Source organism: Loxodonta africana, chromosome 8 (genome assembly GCF_030014295.1).
Source record: "Loxodonta africana isolate mLoxAfr1 chromosome 8, mLoxAfr1.hap2, whole genome shotgun sequence".
In the NCBI taxonomy this organism is placed as follows: domain Eukaryota; kingdom Metazoa; phylum Chordata; class Mammalia; order Proboscidea; family Elephantidae; genus Loxodonta; species Loxodonta africana.
In genome coordinates this window covers 8,736,235-8,757,251 of record NC_087349.1, presented here as the reverse complement: position 1 = coordinate 8,757,251, position 21,017 = coordinate 8,736,235, and the positions used below count along the sequence as shown (strand labels likewise).

At 46.3% G+C, this 21,017-nt stretch overlaps 1 protein-coding gene across 10 annotated transcripts in view; it reads left to right on the top strand.

Moving 5' to 3' along the window:
* Window positions 1–1,165: 1,165 nt before the first annotated feature.
* AGK (acylglycerol kinase) overlaps window positions 1,166–21,017 on the top strand; it is a 114,718-nt gene continuing 94,866 nt past the window's right edge. The window contains exons 1-4 of one of the 10 annotated variants that reach the window (XR_010322581.1): window positions 1,313–1,557; window positions 6,247–6,370; window positions 7,248–7,321; window positions 7,490–7,613. Coding sequence is in view for 3 of the 10 variants with exons in the window: in XM_064289630.1 (XP_064145700.1) it covers window positions 7,513–7,613 (101 nt within the window). In the remaining 7 variants the exon portion in view is untranslated. Of the gene's footprint in view, window positions 1,280–1,312; window positions 1,558–2,003; window positions 2,561–6,246; window positions 6,494–7,247; window positions 7,322–7,489; window positions 7,614–21,017 lie in introns of those variants that run through there. The other 9 variants (XR_010322577.1, XR_010322580.1, XR_010322576.1 and 6 more) reach the window with 9 other exon arrangements.

Here is a 21,017-nt window from a genome sequence, read left to right as displayed (position 1 = left end):
CACACAGTACTTAGTCCAATATTGTAATTACCAAGGGAGTTAAGACTCGATGGTGGAAGGGGCCACGTTTGACCTGTGGTTTATTTTTTCTCTCGGTCTTCCCTTCTTCCTACCTTTTTGTCCTGCACCAACTCCCCCTGTACCAAGGCTCCCATCACCAGCCACTCCACGTCCCACCCTGCGATGAACTCTTTGCCCTGCCTAGCTAGGCTGAGCAGGGAAGTGGCAAAGGGAGGGAGAAGTGACCAAGAGGCGAGAGCCACACTGTGCCCTCCTTCCAGGTACTCGACAGACAGAAGTTTAGCATGCTCTCTATGTAGCTTCGTGTGGTTGACGTATGCGATGAGCAGGGAGGTTACAGGAGCAGATGTATGTATGAGAACACTGTACACACAGCAGCGAAAGCCCATCTCCTCAGTGAGTGAAAAATTAAGACCTGGGGCCACCTTAGACTGCGTCTGGATTCTTTCTCCCTGGTTTAGGCTCAGGTTCTCTCGCAGTCCTCCCAGTAGGGACCTGGTTGGGAGTACCTGACAACATTACCTTAGAACAGATTTTGGACTAATGGCAAGCTACCGGGTCTCCTGTCGGTCTGCCACCATATTGGGGAAATTCTACAGACATTAGACGTAGGAAGACCCCTTCAGCACTGGGGCTCTTGGATGTCAGGCAGCTCGTGCCTCCAACGCCCTCAAGGGCCAGTGACGTTATTGACAGGCAACTGAGGTCAGAATTTCAATAAGTAGTCGGTACCACGTGTGGGGAGCCCTGGCGGCACAGTGGGTGAGAGCTATGGCTGCTAACCAAGAGGCCAGCAGTTCGAATCCAGCAGCCGGTCCTTGGAAGCCCTATGGCCCAGTTCCACTCCGCCCTACAGGGTCGCTATGAGTCGGAACTGCCTGGATGGCAATGGGTACCCGGGTGGCAGTGTGTCAGCTGGGAGAGCCACGAGCTGCTGGCAGAGCAGCGCCGTTCCCCGAGGGTCCCGGCAAGGGCTGGAGACCAGCAGTCCCGAGCGCCCGCCATGAACTCATCGTGGGCCCTCGGGAAGCCCGCTCCGCCACCAGCCACGCCGCACAGACCAGGGAGCGCGGGGCGCATGCGCACGTCCACTCGGCCGGTCTGTCCGCGAGCGGACCAGCCCTCGCTGGCCGGCAGTCCTCCGGAACCATGTCTGAGGGCCGCTGCAGGCACCGGAGGGGCGCGTGTCGGCACCGCTGGGAGAGCGGAGGTGCTCACGTGACCCGGCACCGGAAGTTCTCAGGGGCTCTCCCTGATGGTGAGAGCTGACTCTGCTTCAGTCCGTCACTCACAGACGGTCCCGGGGCCCCTGTCCAGCCCACCCACCCTGCCCTGTCTTGCTGGAATCCGAGGGCGGCGGGAACCCGAGGGCGGCCGGGGCCCGAGGGCGGTAGAACACGGGGGCGGCTGGGACCCGAGGGCGGTGGAACACGGGGATGGCCGGAACCCGAGGGCGGTGGCCGCGGTTTCCTGCGAACAAGCAGGGACCGTTGAGCGCGGACACAGGACGTCGTGGCGCGATCGGGACCGGCCGTGGTGAGTGCGGCAGTGCCGGTGCAGCTTCGGGGCGCGGCGCTCGCACCCGCAGGGCAGGGGCCCGGGACGCGGCCGAGGGCCCGGTAGCCGGGGCTGCGGGGCCGGGGGACGGTCTGCGAGCACCGCGTGCTCTGTCTGGTCCCGGGGAACTCCGCCCTCCCTGCGGGCGCCGGGGGCCTGGGTCCGGGTCCCCGAGCCCTCGCTCCGGGTGGGACCCTCCGCTAATAGCGTCCTCGCTGGCCTCGCCGTGCGCATCTGTAAAATGGGGCGAGTGGCGTCGGTTCGGCTGGTGGGTTGGCGGGGGGCTCGCCGCCTGCTGAGAAAGCCCGCGCCTAACGGGAGGGGAGGACCGAGAGCCCGAGGCCCGGGGGGGCGGGGGGCGCGGGGCGGAGGCCCGAGAGCCCGAGGCCCGGGGGGGGGGAGGCCCGAGAGCCCGAGACCTGGAGGGGGGGCGGGGGGCCCCGAGATCCTGAAGTTTGGGAGGCCTTGGAAGACAACTGCATTTCACAGGAGAGATGCTGATCTGGACGTATGGAATCTGTACTTTTGCGGAGACTTGGGATAAGAGTTGTGTGGTTACTCGGAAGTTACTTAGGTTCCCTGATTAAGCTCCGTGTCCTGGAGCAGCGGAGCCAGTGAAGCGTAGTCCAACTCAGAAAGAGGGAGAACGTGGATGAAGGGGGCGTAGACGTCACGGGGCCTGGCGGCGACACCCTGTCAGTGTGGAGCCCCAAAGGGCAATTTCACGTTAGAGCTTACAGAATCTTAGGAGAGTTAAAGTGCCTTCGCGGCCCGCAGATGGCATCGCCAAAGGAGCTGTGCGTTACAAGACAGTGAAGAAGGACTCTCAGAGTAAAGAGATACACAACGGATACCTGGACTCCAGTTTTCCTGTGGGGGTTGTAAGCCGCTGGTGGTCGGACAGAATAAAAGGTTATTTGCATCAGTTTAAAACAAAGAACAAAGTCATTAACATTTGGTCAAAACAAAGTCATTAACAGAGGTACGTGAAGGCGGCAGGCAGATGAAGGAGAACCTTACAGGTTTATTATGGCATTGGTTATGTCAAGCTCTCTGTCACCCATTTTGAAAAAGAAAACCATGCTAGGGAGTATTGGGGTCACACTTAGAAGGAATATACATTATTAGCTAATATATTGTATGTTGTGATGACAGTTTACATCCTTATAGAAAAATTTACAAGGCATATTCACAACCCTGTCTGCAAATGAGGCCATAGAGCAGGTGGTGTACCCTCATATTGTTGTTATCAGGTGTCACTGAGTTGGTTCCAACACGGCAGTCCCATGTACAACAGGACAAAACCCTGCCCCATCCTGAGCCATCCTCACTATCGTTGCTACGTTTGATCCTGTAAATGAGGGCTAGAATCCAGGCCCCAGGAGCCTGGAGCAGTAGTCTTTCCATTGCACCAGGTGGCCTGCATATTTCCACATTGTTTTTTAGAATACTTGAGTCATTCGTCTGTGACAAAAGGGAGCTCCACTGGGTCAAGACTTTTATCGACTCTGTTTGTCTTCTAACTTTTTATTGGCATTCTTCTCACTCTCTTCCCTCTGCTTGTGTGATTTTATCTGCACTCAGACTTCTCCTTTATACCAAAAAAATGAAAAACAACCAATTGCCGTTGAGTCGATTTCGACTCATAGTGACCCTGTAGGACAGAGTAGAACTGCCCTATACAGTTTCCAAGGAGCACCTGGTGGGTTTGAACTACCAGCCTTTTGGTTAGCAGCCCTAGCAGTTAACTACACCACCAGGGTTTCCTTTACACCAGTGAGTCAGAAATCCTTATCTTTTGTCCTTACAGTTTCTCCTTGCTTCAACTGCTCAGTCCAGGCATCCACAGGACATCTCCCACTTGGATGCCCCACAGGCATTTTAAACTTATTGTCTCCTAAACTTCCTTTCTCCACAGAGCTACATTCCAAATCTAAATGATTGCAGTCGTGATCCACCCAGTTGCCCAGGCACTGAACCTGACTTGGTTTCTCCTCTCTCATCTTCAACTAGTCCTAGTCCTGCCAAATTCTGTTTTCCAGAAATCTGCCGAATCTGTCTTTTCTATCTCCATTGCTCCTTCCTTCATGTAGGTACTAGAGGTTATGGTAGTAAATTCCTGATGGCCCTTGTTAGCTTTAATCTCAGCTTCTGCCACTCTTTTCCATTCTCCTTTTTTTTTTTTTTTTAAATCAAAGTGGCCTTTCTACAGTCCATATGATCGTGTCACTTAAATCCCTTCACAGGTGTTTTGTCATCTTTAACGTGACATCCAAAGCCCCTAGCGTGCATTCAAAGTCTTTTCTGGCCTTTTCTGCATGCCCTCCTCCACCATCCTTTGTCTCCAAACCACTGATTCTCAAAATGTGCTATGGTGAAGCCCTCCCTTAGAATCATGGGAGTACTTGTTAAAAATGAGGACGACAGCCCAAAACCAAAAAAAAAAAAAAAAAGCCAAACCCAGTGCCGTTGAGTCGATTCCGATGACAGCCCACTTCCAGGGTGAATCAATTTCAGGGCGGGGGGGAGGATAGTGTCCAAGAATCTGCATTTTAAATAAATTCTGTACTAAAGTTTCAAAATCCCTGTTCTAGACACTCCTCCAAGTTTACCCTTCTCTCTGTCCATACCTGTCTCTCTACCTGTGTTTCCCCGAGCACACCTTGCTCTCCTTTATGCCTTTGTGCGCATCAACTTCTTTAGCTCCTTGGTAACTCCTACTCATCCTTCAAGATTCAGCTTAAATGACCCTCTCACTGGGGAGCCTTCCCTGACCACAAACCACCCCCTCTAGGTTGGGTCTGTCCTTGGGACTCTCACAGAGCCTGTGCTCACCCCTCGTCTTTGTTACGTAGTGCTGCTGTGACAAAAAAATATCACTCCTGGGTGGCTTTAATGAACACATTTATTTTCTCATAGTTCTGGAGACTAAAAGTCCAAATCAGGGTCACAGCTTTGGCAATTCCTAGTTTCTGGTGTCTGCTGGCGATCCTTGGTGTTCCTTTGCTTGTAGACAGCCCCTCACATGGCATCTGTCTCCTCTCCCGTGTGTGTGTGCGTGCGCGCGCATTAACGCGCATGCCTGTGCCTCTGTCTCCTGCTTTTTATGACCAAAAGTACCCTTCGACGTTGAGTCGATTACAATTCTTAGCGACCCTATAGGACAGAGCAGAACTGCCCCATAGAGTTTCCAGGGAGCAGCTGGTGGATTTGAACTGCTGACCTTTTGGTTAGCAGCCAAGCTCTTAACCACTGTGCCACCAGGGACACCTCTCCAAAATAATCAGACTGAAGACAATCCTCCTGTATGCCCTCATTAACATAACAAAATAAAACCCCTATTTCCAAACTGGGCCACATTCACAGGTACAGGGGTTAGGACCTCAGCATAACTCTCTGGTGACAGAGTTCAGTCCATAGCACCTCTCCTCGTTCATCCCACTTGACTGTGGTTGTGGGTTTAATAGTTGTGAGCTCCTGAGAATAGAGACTGGTCCTTCTCCACCCTAGCTCCTGGCACAACGCCTGCACACAGGTGCCTGTTAAAGGGGTGGAGAGGAGTTGTTTATGGGCCAGATGTGCCTACGGGACCCTGTCTCTGCTGGCCTGGACTATGCCAGATTACGGGAGGGTGGGCTTCTGGCACCGGCTTCATTGTTGCTTGTGAGAAGGATGTTTCTTGCTTTGAGAGAAGTTTTATCCAATGGTGTTTAGAAGGACTGGAATCTTTAGTGAGAGCAACTTTTTTTTTCTTGGTTTATTTACCTACCTGACCCACAAATTTAAAGATGTTAAATTGCTTCAGTTTTTAACTGTTTAAAAAGTAATATATATTCATTACGGGGCCCTGGTGGCTCAGTGGTTAAGCATTTGGCTTCTAACCAAAAGGTCTGCAGTTCAAATCCACCAGCCACTCCTTGAAAACTCTATGGAGCAGCTCTACTCTGTCCTATAGGGTTGCTATGAGTTGGAATTGACTCAGTGGCAACGGGTGTTTTGGGTTTTTATAGAAAACTTAGAAATACCTGGGTGGGGCAGAGAGTTAAGTGTTTGACTACTAGCTGAGAGGTTGGTGGTTTGAGCCCACCCAGAGGCACCTCAGAAGACAGGCCTGGTGTTCTGCTTCTGAAAGGTCTCAGCCTGGAAAACCCCGTGGAGAAGTTATATTCTATACACGTCCGGTGGCCATGAGTCAGAAGCAACTGAACATATTGTTGTGTGTTGTTGAGTTGCTTTCCACTCAAAGCAACCCTATAGGACAGGGTAGAACTGCCTCATAGGGTTTCCCAGGTTGAAATCTTGATGGGAGCAGAGCGCCAGGTCTTTTCTCCTGTGGCGCTGCTGGTGGCTTCAAACCTCCGACCTTTTGGTTAGCATCCAAGTACTTAACCATTGCGCCACTTAGAAAATACATTGCAATTTTAAAAATAAAATAAATATCACCCATCATCCAACAACCAAGGGGGTACTATTTTTAAATTTTTTGCCTATTTCTGTTGGTACTTTTTCCAGTTACATTCATGTTTGAACATAACCGGGATAATACCAATGATATATGGCTTTTCATCTTGTTGATTTCACTTAACATTTTATTTTGAGGTTTTTACACATCAGTAAAAATGCTCAGTGAAAAGCATTTCATAACTGCATAACTTATTTATTCAACAGATCTTTACTGAATGACTGTCATCCGCCAGATCTTACCGTAGGCCCTGGGGAGACCACCGTGGCCAGAATAGTCCAAGTTCTTCCTCTCTGGAGTTCCAGTTTAGTGCGGTGAGCTGATACACAGGTCAGCACGTGGCTAGAGGATTCATCAGACCGTTAGAGTCAGGAAGACAACAGCAGGATAAGGCTGTGTCACAACCTTGCTTTTCAGAGAAGTTATCCCGATTTACCTTCCCTTCAGGAGTGTGTAAGAGTCTCTACCTCATTTTATCTTGTTATCAGTGAATATGATCATTTTTTAAAAATGTATTGATTTTGTAGGTGAATAGTGATAAACCTGAAAACCCAAGCCCACTGCCATTGAGTCGACTCCAACACATAGTGACCCTATAGGACAGAGTAGAACTGCCCCATAGGGTTTCTAAGCCTCTAGTCTTTATGGAAGCCAGCTGCCACATCTTTCTAATGTTGAACTGCTGGTGGGTTTCAACCACTGACCTTTTGGTTAGCAGCTGAGTGCTTAACCACTGCACTACCAGGGTTCCACTTTGAATAGTGATTAAAAAAACCGATTCCTGTTGAGTTGATTGTGACTTATAGTGATCCTGTAGGACAGAGTAGAACTGCCCCATAAAGTTTCCAAGGAGCAGCTGGTAGATTTGAACTGCCGACCTTTTGGTTAGCAGCTGAGCTCTTAACCACTGTGCTAGCCTGTTGTAACTCCTGTAACTCTGGAAGCTGGACATTTTTATGAAGCCGCATGTACTTCCTCTCCAGTGAGTTTCCTCTATGTGTGCTCTGCTCATTTCTCTGTCAAGGGCCAGGTGTTTTCTTATAGTTTTGAATAAGCCCTTTACATTACTAACTGTTGGCTCCTTTGCATGTAATGGATGGACATGTACTCTTAGTGGCTTAGTGAGAGTGTAAGAGAAAGAAGAAGGGAAGAAGGCTGGTCTTCGCTTCCTTTCTCTTACTACTGTCCCCCTTTCCTCCTAATACAGTGAGGAAAAAGTTCCCTGAGAAGGAAAGGAAGGTGCACTTAGGTGGAAGGAAGTGGAGAGAGTAAGAACAGAAGGTAGGGCTGGGTGGGAGCTGGCCCGGATGAGGCCAGTAGGGAGAAGATGTAGAAGCCGCCAGTCAGGGAGGGCAAGAAGCAGGGGGAGGGTGAAAGGAGGGCAGGGAGAGTGAGAGGGGGTCTGTGTGCTGGCCTTGGGTATCAATGGTTTTCTTTTTTCTGTTCCAGGCTCTGCAAAGCCAGCAGAGAAGATGACTGTGTTCTTTAAAACGCTTCGAAATCACTGGAAGAAAACAACGGCTGGGGTCTGCCTGCTGACGTGGGGAGGTCACTGGCTCTATGGAAAACACTGGTAAATATCTGATGTCCTCCTCCCCTGTCTCCCAACAACACTGAAAAACACTTGACAGCCCCCATCCTTCCCCCAACAATGCTGGGAAATACCTCACAGCCCCCCCACTTTCCCTCCAGCAACACTGGAAATACTTGACAGCCCCCCTCCTTCCCTCAACAATGCTGAAAATAGCTGACAGCCCTGCACCTTCCCTCTAACAACACGGGGAAATACTTCACAACCCCTGACCTTCCTCCCAACAACAAAAAAAGCCCAAAAGAGCCTGAGGCTGAAATCTTATTCAGCTGTGTTGGTGTCTATATGATGTTGTGGTGCATAGGACAACAGTGTTATTAAAACAAAAACAACCCAAGGGAACTTCTTGTGGTAACGAGGTCTATATAATTGGAACTTTGCAGAGCTGTTAGCATCGTTCCTCAGTGTAGATAGATGATCGTAGTGAGGGAACTGAGGCCTAGCCTCAAGAGAGCAGTCACCTCCAGAGTGGTGGTCAGCAGCGCCGGGCCTCCTGTGTCCTGAGGGTTTCTGCTGTCAGGTCCCAGGTAGCATTCAGTCCATCCTCGCCCCCGGCGGTGCACTCACGGGCCAGCTTCCTCTGCCCTGCTACTTTCCTCCACTCCCCTTTGGCCTGGGTTAACTTAAATAAATTGGTCTTTCAAGCCCTTTGTGTGAATAAGGAATTGAATGAAGTCTTGGGTTTCTTTAGCCGTCAGGCCAGAAGGGGGAAGCAGAGAGTGCCAGTGTTCCGCTTCAGGTTGACCGGGGTCCTAAGATTTAAGTCAACAGAAGTTTTTGTATAAAAATTATGCTAATTATTATTAAGACAGCCAGTCAAATTGCAGTCTTTGGGAGATGCAGGAAATCTTAAGTGTATAACAACACTCTAAAACTTAAGTGTCTTAAATAACAGCTTTGTTAAATAGAAAACAGCGCAGTTATGCTCTTGAATGTAGGTCTCCACCCTGGAAAGGAGACTCAGGCTGACACTTGGTGAATGTTCTCAGTTCACCCCTATCAGGAATAACTCTATGATGTAGAATGGTGTCTGCTTTTCTGCAGCCATGTGGGAAGACAGCATTTCCCCCTTTTTTTTCTAAATTTTTTTTTTAAATATTCTCATAGCAAAGAACTCAAATTCCATTAGCATCTACAGAAGAGAACAGTCCTGAGAAGCCTAAAATTTGTGGTGTAGAAAAAGAGAAGGACAGAGGAAACATTTTGATAAATGGAATATGAGGCATGTCATATTTGAACCAGTAAGCGACATGATAAACGGAGAAAAGATTGAAGTTGTCAAGGATTTCATTTTACTCAGATCCACAGTCAACACCCGTGGAAACAGCAGTCAAGAAATCAAACGACTCATTACATTGGGCAAATCTGCTGCAAAAGATCTCTTTAAAGTGTTGAAAAGCAAAGATGTCACTTTAAGGACTAAGGTGCGCCTGACCCAAGGCATGATGTTTTCAGTCACCACGTACGCATGCGAAAGCTAGACAGTGACTAAGGAAGACTGGAGAAGAATTGATGACTTTGAATTGTGGTGTTGGTGAAGAATGACTCTGTCCTTGTCTTCTTCTGACCCTGTCTCATCCTTCCATACCCTGAAAGTCAGCCCCTGCGTTCTAGCAGTCTTTGGAAGAAGACCTGTTCTCCATTGCCTCTCTCCACCTGTGCATATGTTCTTCCTTCTACCTGGAACGCTTCTCCCCTTCTTCACCTGGCCAACAACTTCAGAACGTATGTCAGAAAACCAGGTTAAGTAATGGCAACATTATTACAATAAGAGGAAAAGAAAACCAACATATCCTGGGTGACTGCTCTGTACCTGGCGCTGGGCTAGTCTTCCCATTGACAGGGTCTACATTTAGCCCTTAGAACTGTACACTGAGAGAGGCAGTATCATTTCCACCTAGTAGATAAGGAAACAGCCTCAGAAGAATGAAGCAACTTCCCTGATATCGTATGGCTGTGTATTGGGGGAGCTGGGATGTGGACCCAGATTGGTCACACTCTGTCATGGATTGAATTGTGTACCCCCTAGAAATATGTGTCAACTTGGTTAGGCCATGATTCCCAGCATTGTGTGGTTGTGCTCCATTTTGTGATTGTAATTTTATGTTGAGAGGATTAGGGTGGGATTGTAACACCACCCGTACTCAGGTCATGTCCCTGATCCTTATCCCTGGGGTATGGCCTGCACCACCCTTTATTTCTCAAGAGATAAAAGGAAAGGGAATCAAGCAGAGAGTTGGGGACCTCATACCACCAAGAAAGCACCAGGAGCTGAGCACATCCTTTAGACACCAGGGTCCCTGCAATTGAGAAGCTCCTCGACCAGTGGAAGATTGAGGAGGTGACAGACAGAGAAAGCCTTTCCTTGGAGCCGACGCCCTGAATTTGGACTTGTAACCTATTGGACTGTGAGAGAATAAATTTTGTTAAAGCCACCCACTGTGCTATTTCTGTTACAGCAGCACTAGATGACTAAGACACGCTCCAAATCCTATTTCCTTTTCTGCTGGTGAAAGGCTTTGCTCATTTCAATGGGCAAATTCTGCTGTATTTGTTCATGGCATTACTTTTTAAGTGCCTTTCATGTTACTTCACTGAAACTGCTCTGTTATGATCCAGCTGCATTTTTAATTGCTCAGGTAGAACACAGCGCTTTAAGTGGACAGCACGTTTATTAACATTTAATGTAGATTACAGGTGAAAGCTGAGCCCATTGCCTAAGGCCCTACCCCTGCATTTCAAACTCCCCACCTCCCAGCTCTTGCATTGTGGCTGCCCTTGCCCTTTGTGGTTGCTCTTTGCATAGGTCTTCCCTTGTTTTTGTCTGACCCTTGCTCTTTTTCTGCCTTTCACTCACTCTTCTTTCCCCTTCACGTTGCTGTTTTTACTGTTGTTTCTCTCTCTCTCTTTTTTTTTTTTCTTTTTTGCCCCCTTTAGCCATTTGTGATGTCTACCCATTGCCACTGCATCGAGTTGATTCTGATTCATAGCAACCCTGTAGGACATAGTAGAACTCTCCCGCAGGGTTTCTAAGGCTGTAAATCTTTATGTAGCAGACTGTCACATCCGTGAGTCCCTGACCATTTGGTTAATAGCCAAGCAATCACTGCTCCACTGTTCACAATATATGTTGTTGCTGTTAGGTGCTGTTGAGTTGGTTCTGACTCATACAGTGACCCTATGTGTGAAATACTGCCTGGTATAATATTTTTTGTAACAACCTCCCCCAGGCCCCTGAAGCCCTGTTTCTTTTTATTAGAGAATGGTAATTAGAAACCAAAATTTGGCAGCAGAGTGTGCTTTTTGCTACTGGGGTTCGCTGCATCTAGGCCATCTGAGTGGACAGAGCTGGGAAATACATTTATGCATGCTGAAATCTCATGCCATGCCACTCTGTGATCCACATCACTTTTATTACAGTATGTTGTTATAATTGTTCTATTTTATTATTATTGTTATTAATCTCTTATTGTGCCTAATTTATAAATTAAATTTTATCCTAGGTATGTACATATAGGACAAAGCATAGTACATATAGAGTTCGGTACTAGCTGCGATTTCTGGCACTGAGGGGGGCCTTGGAACGTATCTACCATGGATGGGGGGGATTACTGTATTAATAAGTACTGGTGATTGGGATGCAAAAGTTGGAAACAAAGAAGGAACGGTAGTTGGAAAATATGACCTTGGTGATAGAAATGATGCTGGAGATTGCACGATAGAAATTTGCAAGACCAGCGACTTCTTCATTGTAAATACCTTTTTCAACAACATAAATGGCAGCTATACACGTGGACCTCGCCAGATGGAATACATAGGAATCAAATTAACTACATCTGTGGAAAAAGACAATGGAGAAGCTCAATATCATCAGTCAGAAGAAGGCCAGGGGATGACTAGACCAGACCATCAATTACTTATATGCAAGTTCAAGTTGAAGCTGAAAAAAGTTAAGACAAGTCCCTGAGAGCCAAAGTATGACCTTGAGCATATCCCACCTGAATTTGGAGATCCATCTCAAGAATAGATTTGATGCATTGAACGCTAATGACCGGAGACCGGACAACTTGTGGGATGACATGAAGGACATCATGCATGAAGAAAGCAAAAGGTCATTAAAAAGACAGGAAAGAAAAAGAAGGCCAAAATGGGTGTAAGAAGAGACTGAAACTTGCTCTTGAACAGAGTAGCTAAAGTGAATGGAAGAAATGATGAAAGAGCTAAACAGAAGATTTCAAAGGACTGCATGAGAAGATAAAGTATCATAATGAAATGTGTAGAAACCTGGAGCTAGAAAACCGAAAGGGAAGAACATGGTCAGAATTTCTCAAGCTGAAAGAACTGAAGAAAAAATTCAAGTCTCGAGTTGCAATATTGAAGGATTCCATGGTCAAAATACTGAACAATGCATCAAAAGAATATGGAAGAAACGTTACTAACAATGCAAAAGAGAAACTAGATAACTGGGAGCTCCTAAAAATCAAACACCTGTGCTCATCCAAAGACTTTACGAAAAGAGTAAAAAGATTACCTACAGAGTGGGAAAGAGTTTTTAGCTATAACGTTTCCATCAGCGCCTGATCTCTAAAATGTACATGATACTACAAAAACTCAACTGCAAAAAGACAAATAACCCTATTAAAAAAGGGCAAAGAATATGAAGAGACACTTCACTAAAGAAGACATTCAGGTAACAGGTACATGAGGAAGTGCTCATGATAATTAGACATTAGAGAAATGCAAACTAAAACTACAAAGAGATTCCATCTCACTCCAACAAGGCTGGCATTAATCCAAAAAACACAAAATAATAAGTGTTGGAGAGGTTCTGGGAGAGACTGGAACAATTATACACTGTTGGTGGAAAAGTAAAATGGTACAAGCACTTTGGAAATTGATTTGGCGCTTCCTTGAAAAACTAGAACTACCATACAATCCAGCAATCCCACTCCTTGGAATATATCTTACAGAAATAAGAGCCTTTACATGAACAGATATATATATATATACATGCACACCCATGTTCGCTGCAGCACTGTTTACTATAGGAAAAAGATGGAAGCAACCAAGGTGCCCATCAGCAGATGAATGGATAAATTATGGTATAGTCACACAATGGAATACTACACATCGATAAAGAACAGTGATAAATCCATGAAACTTAATAACATGGAGGAATCTGAAAGGCATTATGCTGAGTGGAATTGCTGTTGTTGTTGTTAGGTGCCGTCAAGTTGGTTCCGACTCATAGCGACCCTATGCACATCAGAACGAAACACTGCCCAGTCCTGCGCCATCCTTACAGTCATTGTTATGCTTGAGCTCATTGTTCCAGCCACTGTGTCAGTCCACCTCGTTGAGGGTCTTCCTCTTTTCCGCTGACCCTGTACTCTGCGAAGCATGATGCCCTCCTCTAGGGACTGATCCCTCCTGACAACATGTCCAAAGTATGTAAGACTCAGTCTCGCCATCCTTGCCTCTAAGGAGCATTCTGGCTGCACTTCTTCAGAGACAGATTTGTTCTTCTGGCAGTCCATGGTATATTCAATATTCTTCGCCAACACCACAATTCAAAGGCATCAGCTCTTCTTCAGTCTTCTTATTCATTGTCCAGCTTTCACATGCATATGATGTGATTGAAAATACCATGGCTTGGGTCAGGCACACCTTAGTCTTCAAGGTGACATCTTTGCTCTTCAACACTTTGAAGAGGTCCTTTGCAGCAGATTTGCCCAAAGCAATGCGTCTTTTGATTTCTTGACTGCTGCTTCCATGGCTGTTGATTGTGGATCCAAGTAAGATGAAATCCTTGACAACTTCAGCCTTTTCTCCGTTTTTATCATGATGTTGCTCATTGGTCCAGTTGTGAGGATTTTTGTTTTCTTTATGTTGAAGTGCAATCCAAACTGAAGGTTGTGGTCTTTGATCTTCATTAGTAAGTGCTTCAAGTCCCCTTCACTTTCAGCAGGGAAGGTCGTGTCATCTGCGTAACGCAGGTTGTTAATGAGTCTTCCTCCAATCATCATGCCCCGTTTTTCTTCATATAGCCCAGCTTCTCGGATTATTTGTTCAGCATACAGATTAAATAGGTATGGTGAAAGAATACAACCCTGACACACACCTTTCCTGACTTTAAACCAATCAGTATCCCCTTGTTCTGTCCGAACAACTGCCTCTTGATCTATGTAAAGGTTCCTCATGAGCACAATTAAGTATTCTGGAATCCTATTCTTTGCAATGTTATCCATAGTTTGTTATGACGCACACAGTCGAATGCCTTTGCATAGTCAGTAAAACAGAGGTAAACATCCTTCTGGTATTCTCTGCTTTCAACCCAGATCCATCTGACATCAGCAACGATAACCCTGGTTCCACGTCCTCTTCTGAAACCAGCCTGAATTTCTGGCAGTTCCCTGTCGATACACTGCTGCGGCCGTTTTTGAATGATCTTCAGCAAAATTTTGCTTGCGTGTGATATTAATGATATTTTTCTATAATTTCCACATTCGGTTGGATCACCTTTCTTGGGAATAGGCATAAGTATGAATCTCTTCCAGACAGTTGACCAGGAAGCTGTCTTCCATATTTCTTGGCATAGACGAGTGAGCACCTCCAGTGCTGCATCCGTTTGTTGAAACATCTCAATTGATATTCCATCAATTCCTGGGGCCTTGTTTTTCACCAGTGCCTTTTTTTTTCAGAGCAGCTTGGACTTCTTCCTTCAGTACCATCGGTTCCTGATCATATGCCACCTCTTGAAATGGTTGAATATCGACTAATTCTTTTTGGTGTAATGACTCTGTGTATTCCTTCCATCTTCTTTTGATGCTTCCTGCGTCGTTTAATACTTTCCCCATGGAATCCTTCACTATTGCAACTCGAGGCTTGAATTTTTTCTTCAGTTCTTTCAGCTTGAGAAATGCCAAGCGTGTTCTTCCCTGTTGGTTTTCCATTTCCAGCTCTTTGCACATGTCATCATAATACTTTGTCTTCTCGAGAGGCCCTTTGAAATCTTCTCTTCAATTCTTTTACTTCATCAATTCTTCCTTTTGCTTTAGCTGCTCGACTCTCAAGAGCAAGTTTCAGAGTCTCCTCTGACATCCATCTTGGTTTTTTCTTTTTTTCCTGTCTTTTCGGTGACCTCTTGCTTTCTTCGTGGATGATGTCCTTGATGTCATTCCACAACTTGTCTCGTCTTCGGTCTTTAGTGTTCAATGCATCAAATCTATTCTTGAGATGGTCTCTAAATTCAGGTGGGATATACTCAAGGTCATATTTTGGCTCTCGTGGACTTGCTCTGATTTTCCTCAGTTTCAACTTGAACTTGCATATGAGCAATTGATGGTCTGTTCCACAGTCGGCCCCTGGCCTTGTTCTGACTGATGATATTGAGCTTTTCCATCGTCTCTTTCCGCAGATGTGGTCAATTTGATTTCTGCGTGTTCCATCTTACTCTTTGATGGTTACGAGAGTGGGGAGGGAGGGAGGAAAAGGGGTGTTCACTAATTAGATAGTAGATAAGAACTACTTTAGGTGAAGGGAAAGACAACACAGAATACAAGAGAGGTCAGCACAGCTGGACTAAACCAAAAACAAAGAAGTTTCCTGAATAAACTGAATGCTGCAAAGGCCAGTGTAACAGGGGCGGGGGCTTGGGTACCATGGTTTCAGGGGACATCTAAATCAATTGGCATAATAAAATCTATTAAGAAAACATTCTGCATCCCACTTTGAGGAGTGGTGTCTGGGGTCTTAAATGCTAGCAGCAACCATCTAAGATGCATCAGTTGGTCTCAACCCACCTGGAGGAAAAGGAGAATGAAGAACACCAAGGACACAAGGTGATTATGCGCCCAAGAGATGGAAGGGACCACATAAACCAGAGACTGCATCAGCCTGAGACTAGAAGAATTAGGTGGTACCTGCCTTCAACTGATGACTGCCCTGGCAAGGAGCACAACAGAGAATCCCTGGGGGAGCAGGAGAGCAGTGGGATGCGGGCCCCAAATTCTCGTTAAAAAAAAAAAAAAGACTTAAAGTCTAACTGAGTCTAGAAGGACCCCTGAGGTCACGGTCCGCAAACCTACTGTTAGCCCAAGACAGGAACCATTCCCAAAGTCAACTCTTCAGACAGGGATTGGACTGGACTATGGGATAGATGAGGATAATGGTGAAGAATGAGCTTCTTGAATCAAGTAGACACGTGAGACTATGTTGGCATCTCCTGTCTGAAGGGGAGATGAGAGGGTAGAGGGGGTCAGAAGCTGGAGGAACGGACATGAAAAGAGAGAGTAGAGGGAAGGAGTGTGCTGTCAGGAGGAGAGCAACTAGGAGTATATAGCAAGGTGTATGTTAATTTTTGTATGAGAGACTGACTTGATTTATAAATTTTCACTTAAAGCACAATGAAAATTTAAAGGAAAAAAATATGGAAGAAATACATAGGGTCACTGACCAGAAAGAGTTGTTTACTGTTCAGCCATTTCAGGAGGTAGCACGTGATCCCAAACCAACGTGCTATAGGAAGAAGCCCAAGGTGCACTGAAGACATTGGGGAAAAACAAGGTTCCAGGAGTTGGTGGAATACCAATTAAAAGATGTTTCAACAAATGGATGCAATGCTGGAAGTGCTCATTCATTTTTGCCAAGAACTTTGGAAGACAGCTGCCTGGCCATCTGACTGGAAGAGATCTGGATTTGTGATCCAGCAGAATGTGGAAATCATTGAACAATATCATTAATACCACACACAAGTAAAATTTTGCTGAAGATAAAAATGGTTGCAGCAGTACATTGACAGGAAATTGCTGGAAATTTAAGGCAGATTCAGAAGAGGATGTGGAACGAGGGATATCATTGCTGATGTCAGATGGATCTTAGCTAAAATCGGGGAATACCAGAAAGATGTTTACCTGTATTTTTTTGACTATGCAAAGTCATTCAACTGTGTGGATCATAACAAATTGTGGATAACATTGTGAAGAATGGAAATTCCAGAACAGTTAATTGTGCTTATGAGGAACCTTTACATAGACCAAGAGGCAGTCATTCAAACAGAACAAGGGGATGCAGAGTGGTTTAAAATCAGGAAAGGTTATGTGTCAGAAAGGAAGCTGGGCTATATGAAGAATGTGGCATTGGAATTTGAGGGAGACTCATTAACCACCTGCACTGTGCAGATGACACAATCTTGCTGAAGCTGAAGAGGACCTGAAGCACTTACTGATGAAGATCAAAGACTACAGCCTTCAGTATGGATCACACCTCAACATAAAAAAAAGAAAATCCTCACAATTGGACCGCAATCATCGCCCATGGAAGCAGCAGTCAAGAAATCAAACGAAGTATTGCATTGGGCAAATGTGCTACAAAAGACCTCTTTAAAGTGTTAAAAAGCAAAGATGTCACTTTGAGGACGAAGGTGCATCTGACCCAAGTCATGGAATTTTCCATTGTGTCATATACCTGCAAAAGCTGGGCAGTGTATAAGGAAGACCCAAGAAGAACTGATGACTTTGAATTGTGGTGTTGGTAAACAACATTGAATATACCGTGGACTTCCCAAAGTATGAACAAATCCACCTTGGAAGAGGGATGCTCCTGAGCAGTGAGGATGTGGAGACTTCGTCTCACATACTTGGACATGTTATCAGGAGGGATCAGTCCCTGGAGAAGGACATCATGCTTGGTGAAGTAGAGGGTCAGCAAAAAAGAGGAAGACCTTCAATGAGATGGATCGGCACAGTGGCTGCAAGAATGGGATCAAACATACCAAAGATTGAGGATGGTACAGGACCAGGCAGTGTTCCCTTCTGTTGTACACAGGGTCGGTATGAGTCGGAACTAATTGGACAGTACCTACAGCAACATTGAAACATTTAGTATGTGATTATTATTATTTTATGCTTATGGAATTTTAAGTTCCTTGTTCATGAGTTTTTAGACTAGTGAATATAATATTTTTCATTTCTTATATGAAAAATCAAATAAGTTTTTAATATGTATTTGATTATTTTTTTTTTCCTTTGATAGCAAACCAGTTTCCTGGTATAGGATTCACATGACAGAAACTGGCTGTATTTTAATTTATTTTAAGATTTCAGTGATGTCCTTGGTTTGACAGTGTAGTTGCATTCAAGGAAAAGTTTTCTTTTTTTTTCTTTTTTAACACATTTGGAAAAAATAGCGTATTTTAATTTATTTATATCTGTCTCTTTATCGTTTGCCATCTGTAATTTGCCTTTCAGTGCCTGGTGTTATTTATTTGCAGGTGTTATTCTGTTACTGCATTTACCATTGTGTTCTGCATGGGTAATTCCCCACCGCCTTCTCCCTTCCCCCATTTCGGGGAAGGGTGTGTGGTTTTCCTCTCTGCATGGTCCCCACAGCAAGTGGCAGGCCTTAATGGAGCTGCAGGCTCTGCTCTCAGGACTGGGCGAGAGCGGTTAGAGGGTTGGAAATAACCCTGTTTGCTGAGAGTAAGGAGAATATAAGGACTGCACGTTCTTCAGTACAAGCAGCGTGAAACCTGCTGATGCCATGCTCGGGCCGTAGGGCCATTGCTCCAGGTTGTTCAGTTCATCACCAAGGTAGTTCACCCACAGTACCTGTTTCCTGTCTCCAGCCTTACACAGGGTGGCGCAGGAAAGGACGCAGTGTGCTGTGAACTGACCCGGAAGTCAGAGGGAACTGACACTTCCCAGCAGGGTGTTTGTGGGCTCCCTCAGCCTCAGGTTCTCCATCTGCAAAATGGGCATCATAGCGCCTTCCACACGGGGTTAAACCAAAACCAAACCTTTTGCCATTGAGTTGATTCCTACTCATAGCAACCCTACAGGACAGAGTAGAACTGCCCCATGGTGTTTCTAAGGAATGGCTGGTGGATTTGAATTGCCAGCCTTTTGGTTAGCAGCTGAGCTCTTAAGCGCTATGCCACTAGGGCTCCATGTGCGGTTGCTGGAGGCAAACTGAGATTTCTGTGACGTTGTTAGCCTGGGTCTGGCACATGGGAAGGGCCCGATAGTCCTCGTCATTGTTTGCTTGTCACTGTGAGTGCGTTTGAAGTGATAAGTTCTCAGTGCTCTGGGTGTTAGAGCAGGGTGCCCCTGGAGGCTGGGGTGAGAGTGGCTGGGGCACAGGTGCCAGAGGAACAGCAAGGTAAGGGTCCACCAGAGGGTCTGGTAAGACCTGAGTGGGTTGGTCATTACCACTTCCTGGACGAGCATAACTGCCAAGGAGGCAGGACGTAGCTGGTAAAGCAGCAGGCCGACTGAGCCGTCCTCCACCTGACTGAGCTCAGGTAGTTCCTGCATCATCCGGACCTTGTCCTTGACTGCCTGCTGTGCTCTGTCTCCCTGTGTTTTGGCTGCGTTTGACGGGGCTCTGCTCCTGCCTTGTGCCGGCGTCTGGTCCCATCCGCTCCTTGGGCCCAGTGCGGCTGGCCCCAGGTCTGCTGCCCGATTCTGCACCCACCTGGCTTGTGGCCCAGGGAGTATCTCACCTCCTAGCTTGGCCAAAATTCCAGGTTCATCTGGGGTATTTTTAAATCCTATAAACACTGTAAGCCCCTTGACAGGAAGCTGGCAAAGCTAGTGTGATGCTGTGGCTTTGGGCCTGGGCTGGGGTACGTGGGTTATCATTCTTAGAGTTTTTGTTTCCTCCCAACATGGCAACATTGATCTTGGTCACTACACACTGGCTTTCATGTGATTGATGGGAGCCCACCTCTCAAGTTGTGTGGTCAAAAACCAGAGCTTCAAACAGGTTCCTTCTGGTTGGAACCCCTGCTGAGAATTTGCAGTTCCACCCCAGATATACTGAATCAGAATCTACATTTTAATAAGATCCCTGGGTGATTTTTCTGTATAACTTCCTGGGAACTTGTTCGAAATGCAGATTCTGAGGCGGGGGGACGGGGAGTGTTGAACCAGAACAAACCAGTTTGAAGCCCTGTCAAAAGCCAGGGAAAAGTACAGGCTCTGAGTTTGCCCAAGGGTGTATTCTGGGTCACTCTGCTTTACTGGGAACTCTGGCAATGATAGTGTGACAACAGCTAGCTCTCCATCAGTGCTCACCGTGCATCAGACAGGCGGAGTACATGGCTCTGATTTTGCCTGAGGTTATGTCCTGGTCACTCAGCTTCACTGAGAACCCGGTAATGAGAATGTAACAGCAGCCAGCTCTCCATCAGTGCTCACCGTGCATCAGACAGGCTTCGGAGCAGGTTACACTTATTAACTCACTATTGCCCCAACCACACTGGTAGTCTCATGGTAACACAAGCCTTGTTGCTCCCTAGAGACAAAGAAACGGGGAGACAGCAGGATGAAGTCCCTTGCCCGAGGTCACTCAGCAGTAAGCCTCAGAGCCTCCATTCAGAGCCAGGGATTCCAGCTGTTCTCCCTCGATTAGATGACTGTCCTGGTGGCTCCTGTGTCTCGGGTACCACTAGGGACGTGAAGAGCTGTATGGCTGGCTGCCTTACCTGTGAGGCCCTTGTGGTTTCACACAGATGGTCTGATGTGGGGTCTCAGAGGAGGGGCTCCCGAGCCAGCTACATCCTTTCCACACACGTGGCTTTGGGTGAGTCGTGTAAACTTGCTAAAGGGCACTTCTATGAATCTGCACAGTTTCTAACATGGCTGTGAGTCTTCAAGGAGCTAAGCTCAGTTCCTGGCACATATTAAAAATACCCGTTGTTGTTGAGTCAGTTCCGACATATGGTGACCTTATGGGACAGAGTAGAACTGCCCCATAGGTAGCTGGTGGATTCAGACTGCCAACCTCTGGGTTAGCAGCTGAGCTCTTAACCACTGCACCACCAGGGGCCTTGTATTAAAAATATCAGCTGGTTTTTCCTAGAGATGTATACAGCAGCGTGTCGGTGGGCTGTCTGAGTGGTTCAAAGGATTCATTTTTTAAAACTGAATTACAGGGACTTTCAGACTTGTAAAAAATTAGAATCATATAATAATTTCCAGTGCACCCCCCCGCTTCCGCAGATGCTAACATTTTACCAATCTTGTTTCATCTCTCCTGCCTTTTTTTTTCTGAAATATTTACAACAAATCGCAAGTAGTGTATCTTACATCATTTCATCTGTAAATACTTCAGTACTTATCTCCAGTAAGTAAGGCCTTTTTTAAAACAATCACTTGCCCTGGGTGGCGTAAAGGGTTAAGTGCTTGGCTGTCAACTGAAAGTTTGGAGGATTCAGTCCACCCAGAGGTGCCTCTGAAAAAAGGCCTGGCAATCTGCTTCTGAAATATTGGCCACTGAAAATCCTGTGGAACATTCTTCCTGACACACGTGGAGTCACCATGAATTGGAATCAACTCAGTGGCAACCAGCTGGTGTAAAAAAGATTACAATGCCATTAACCATGAA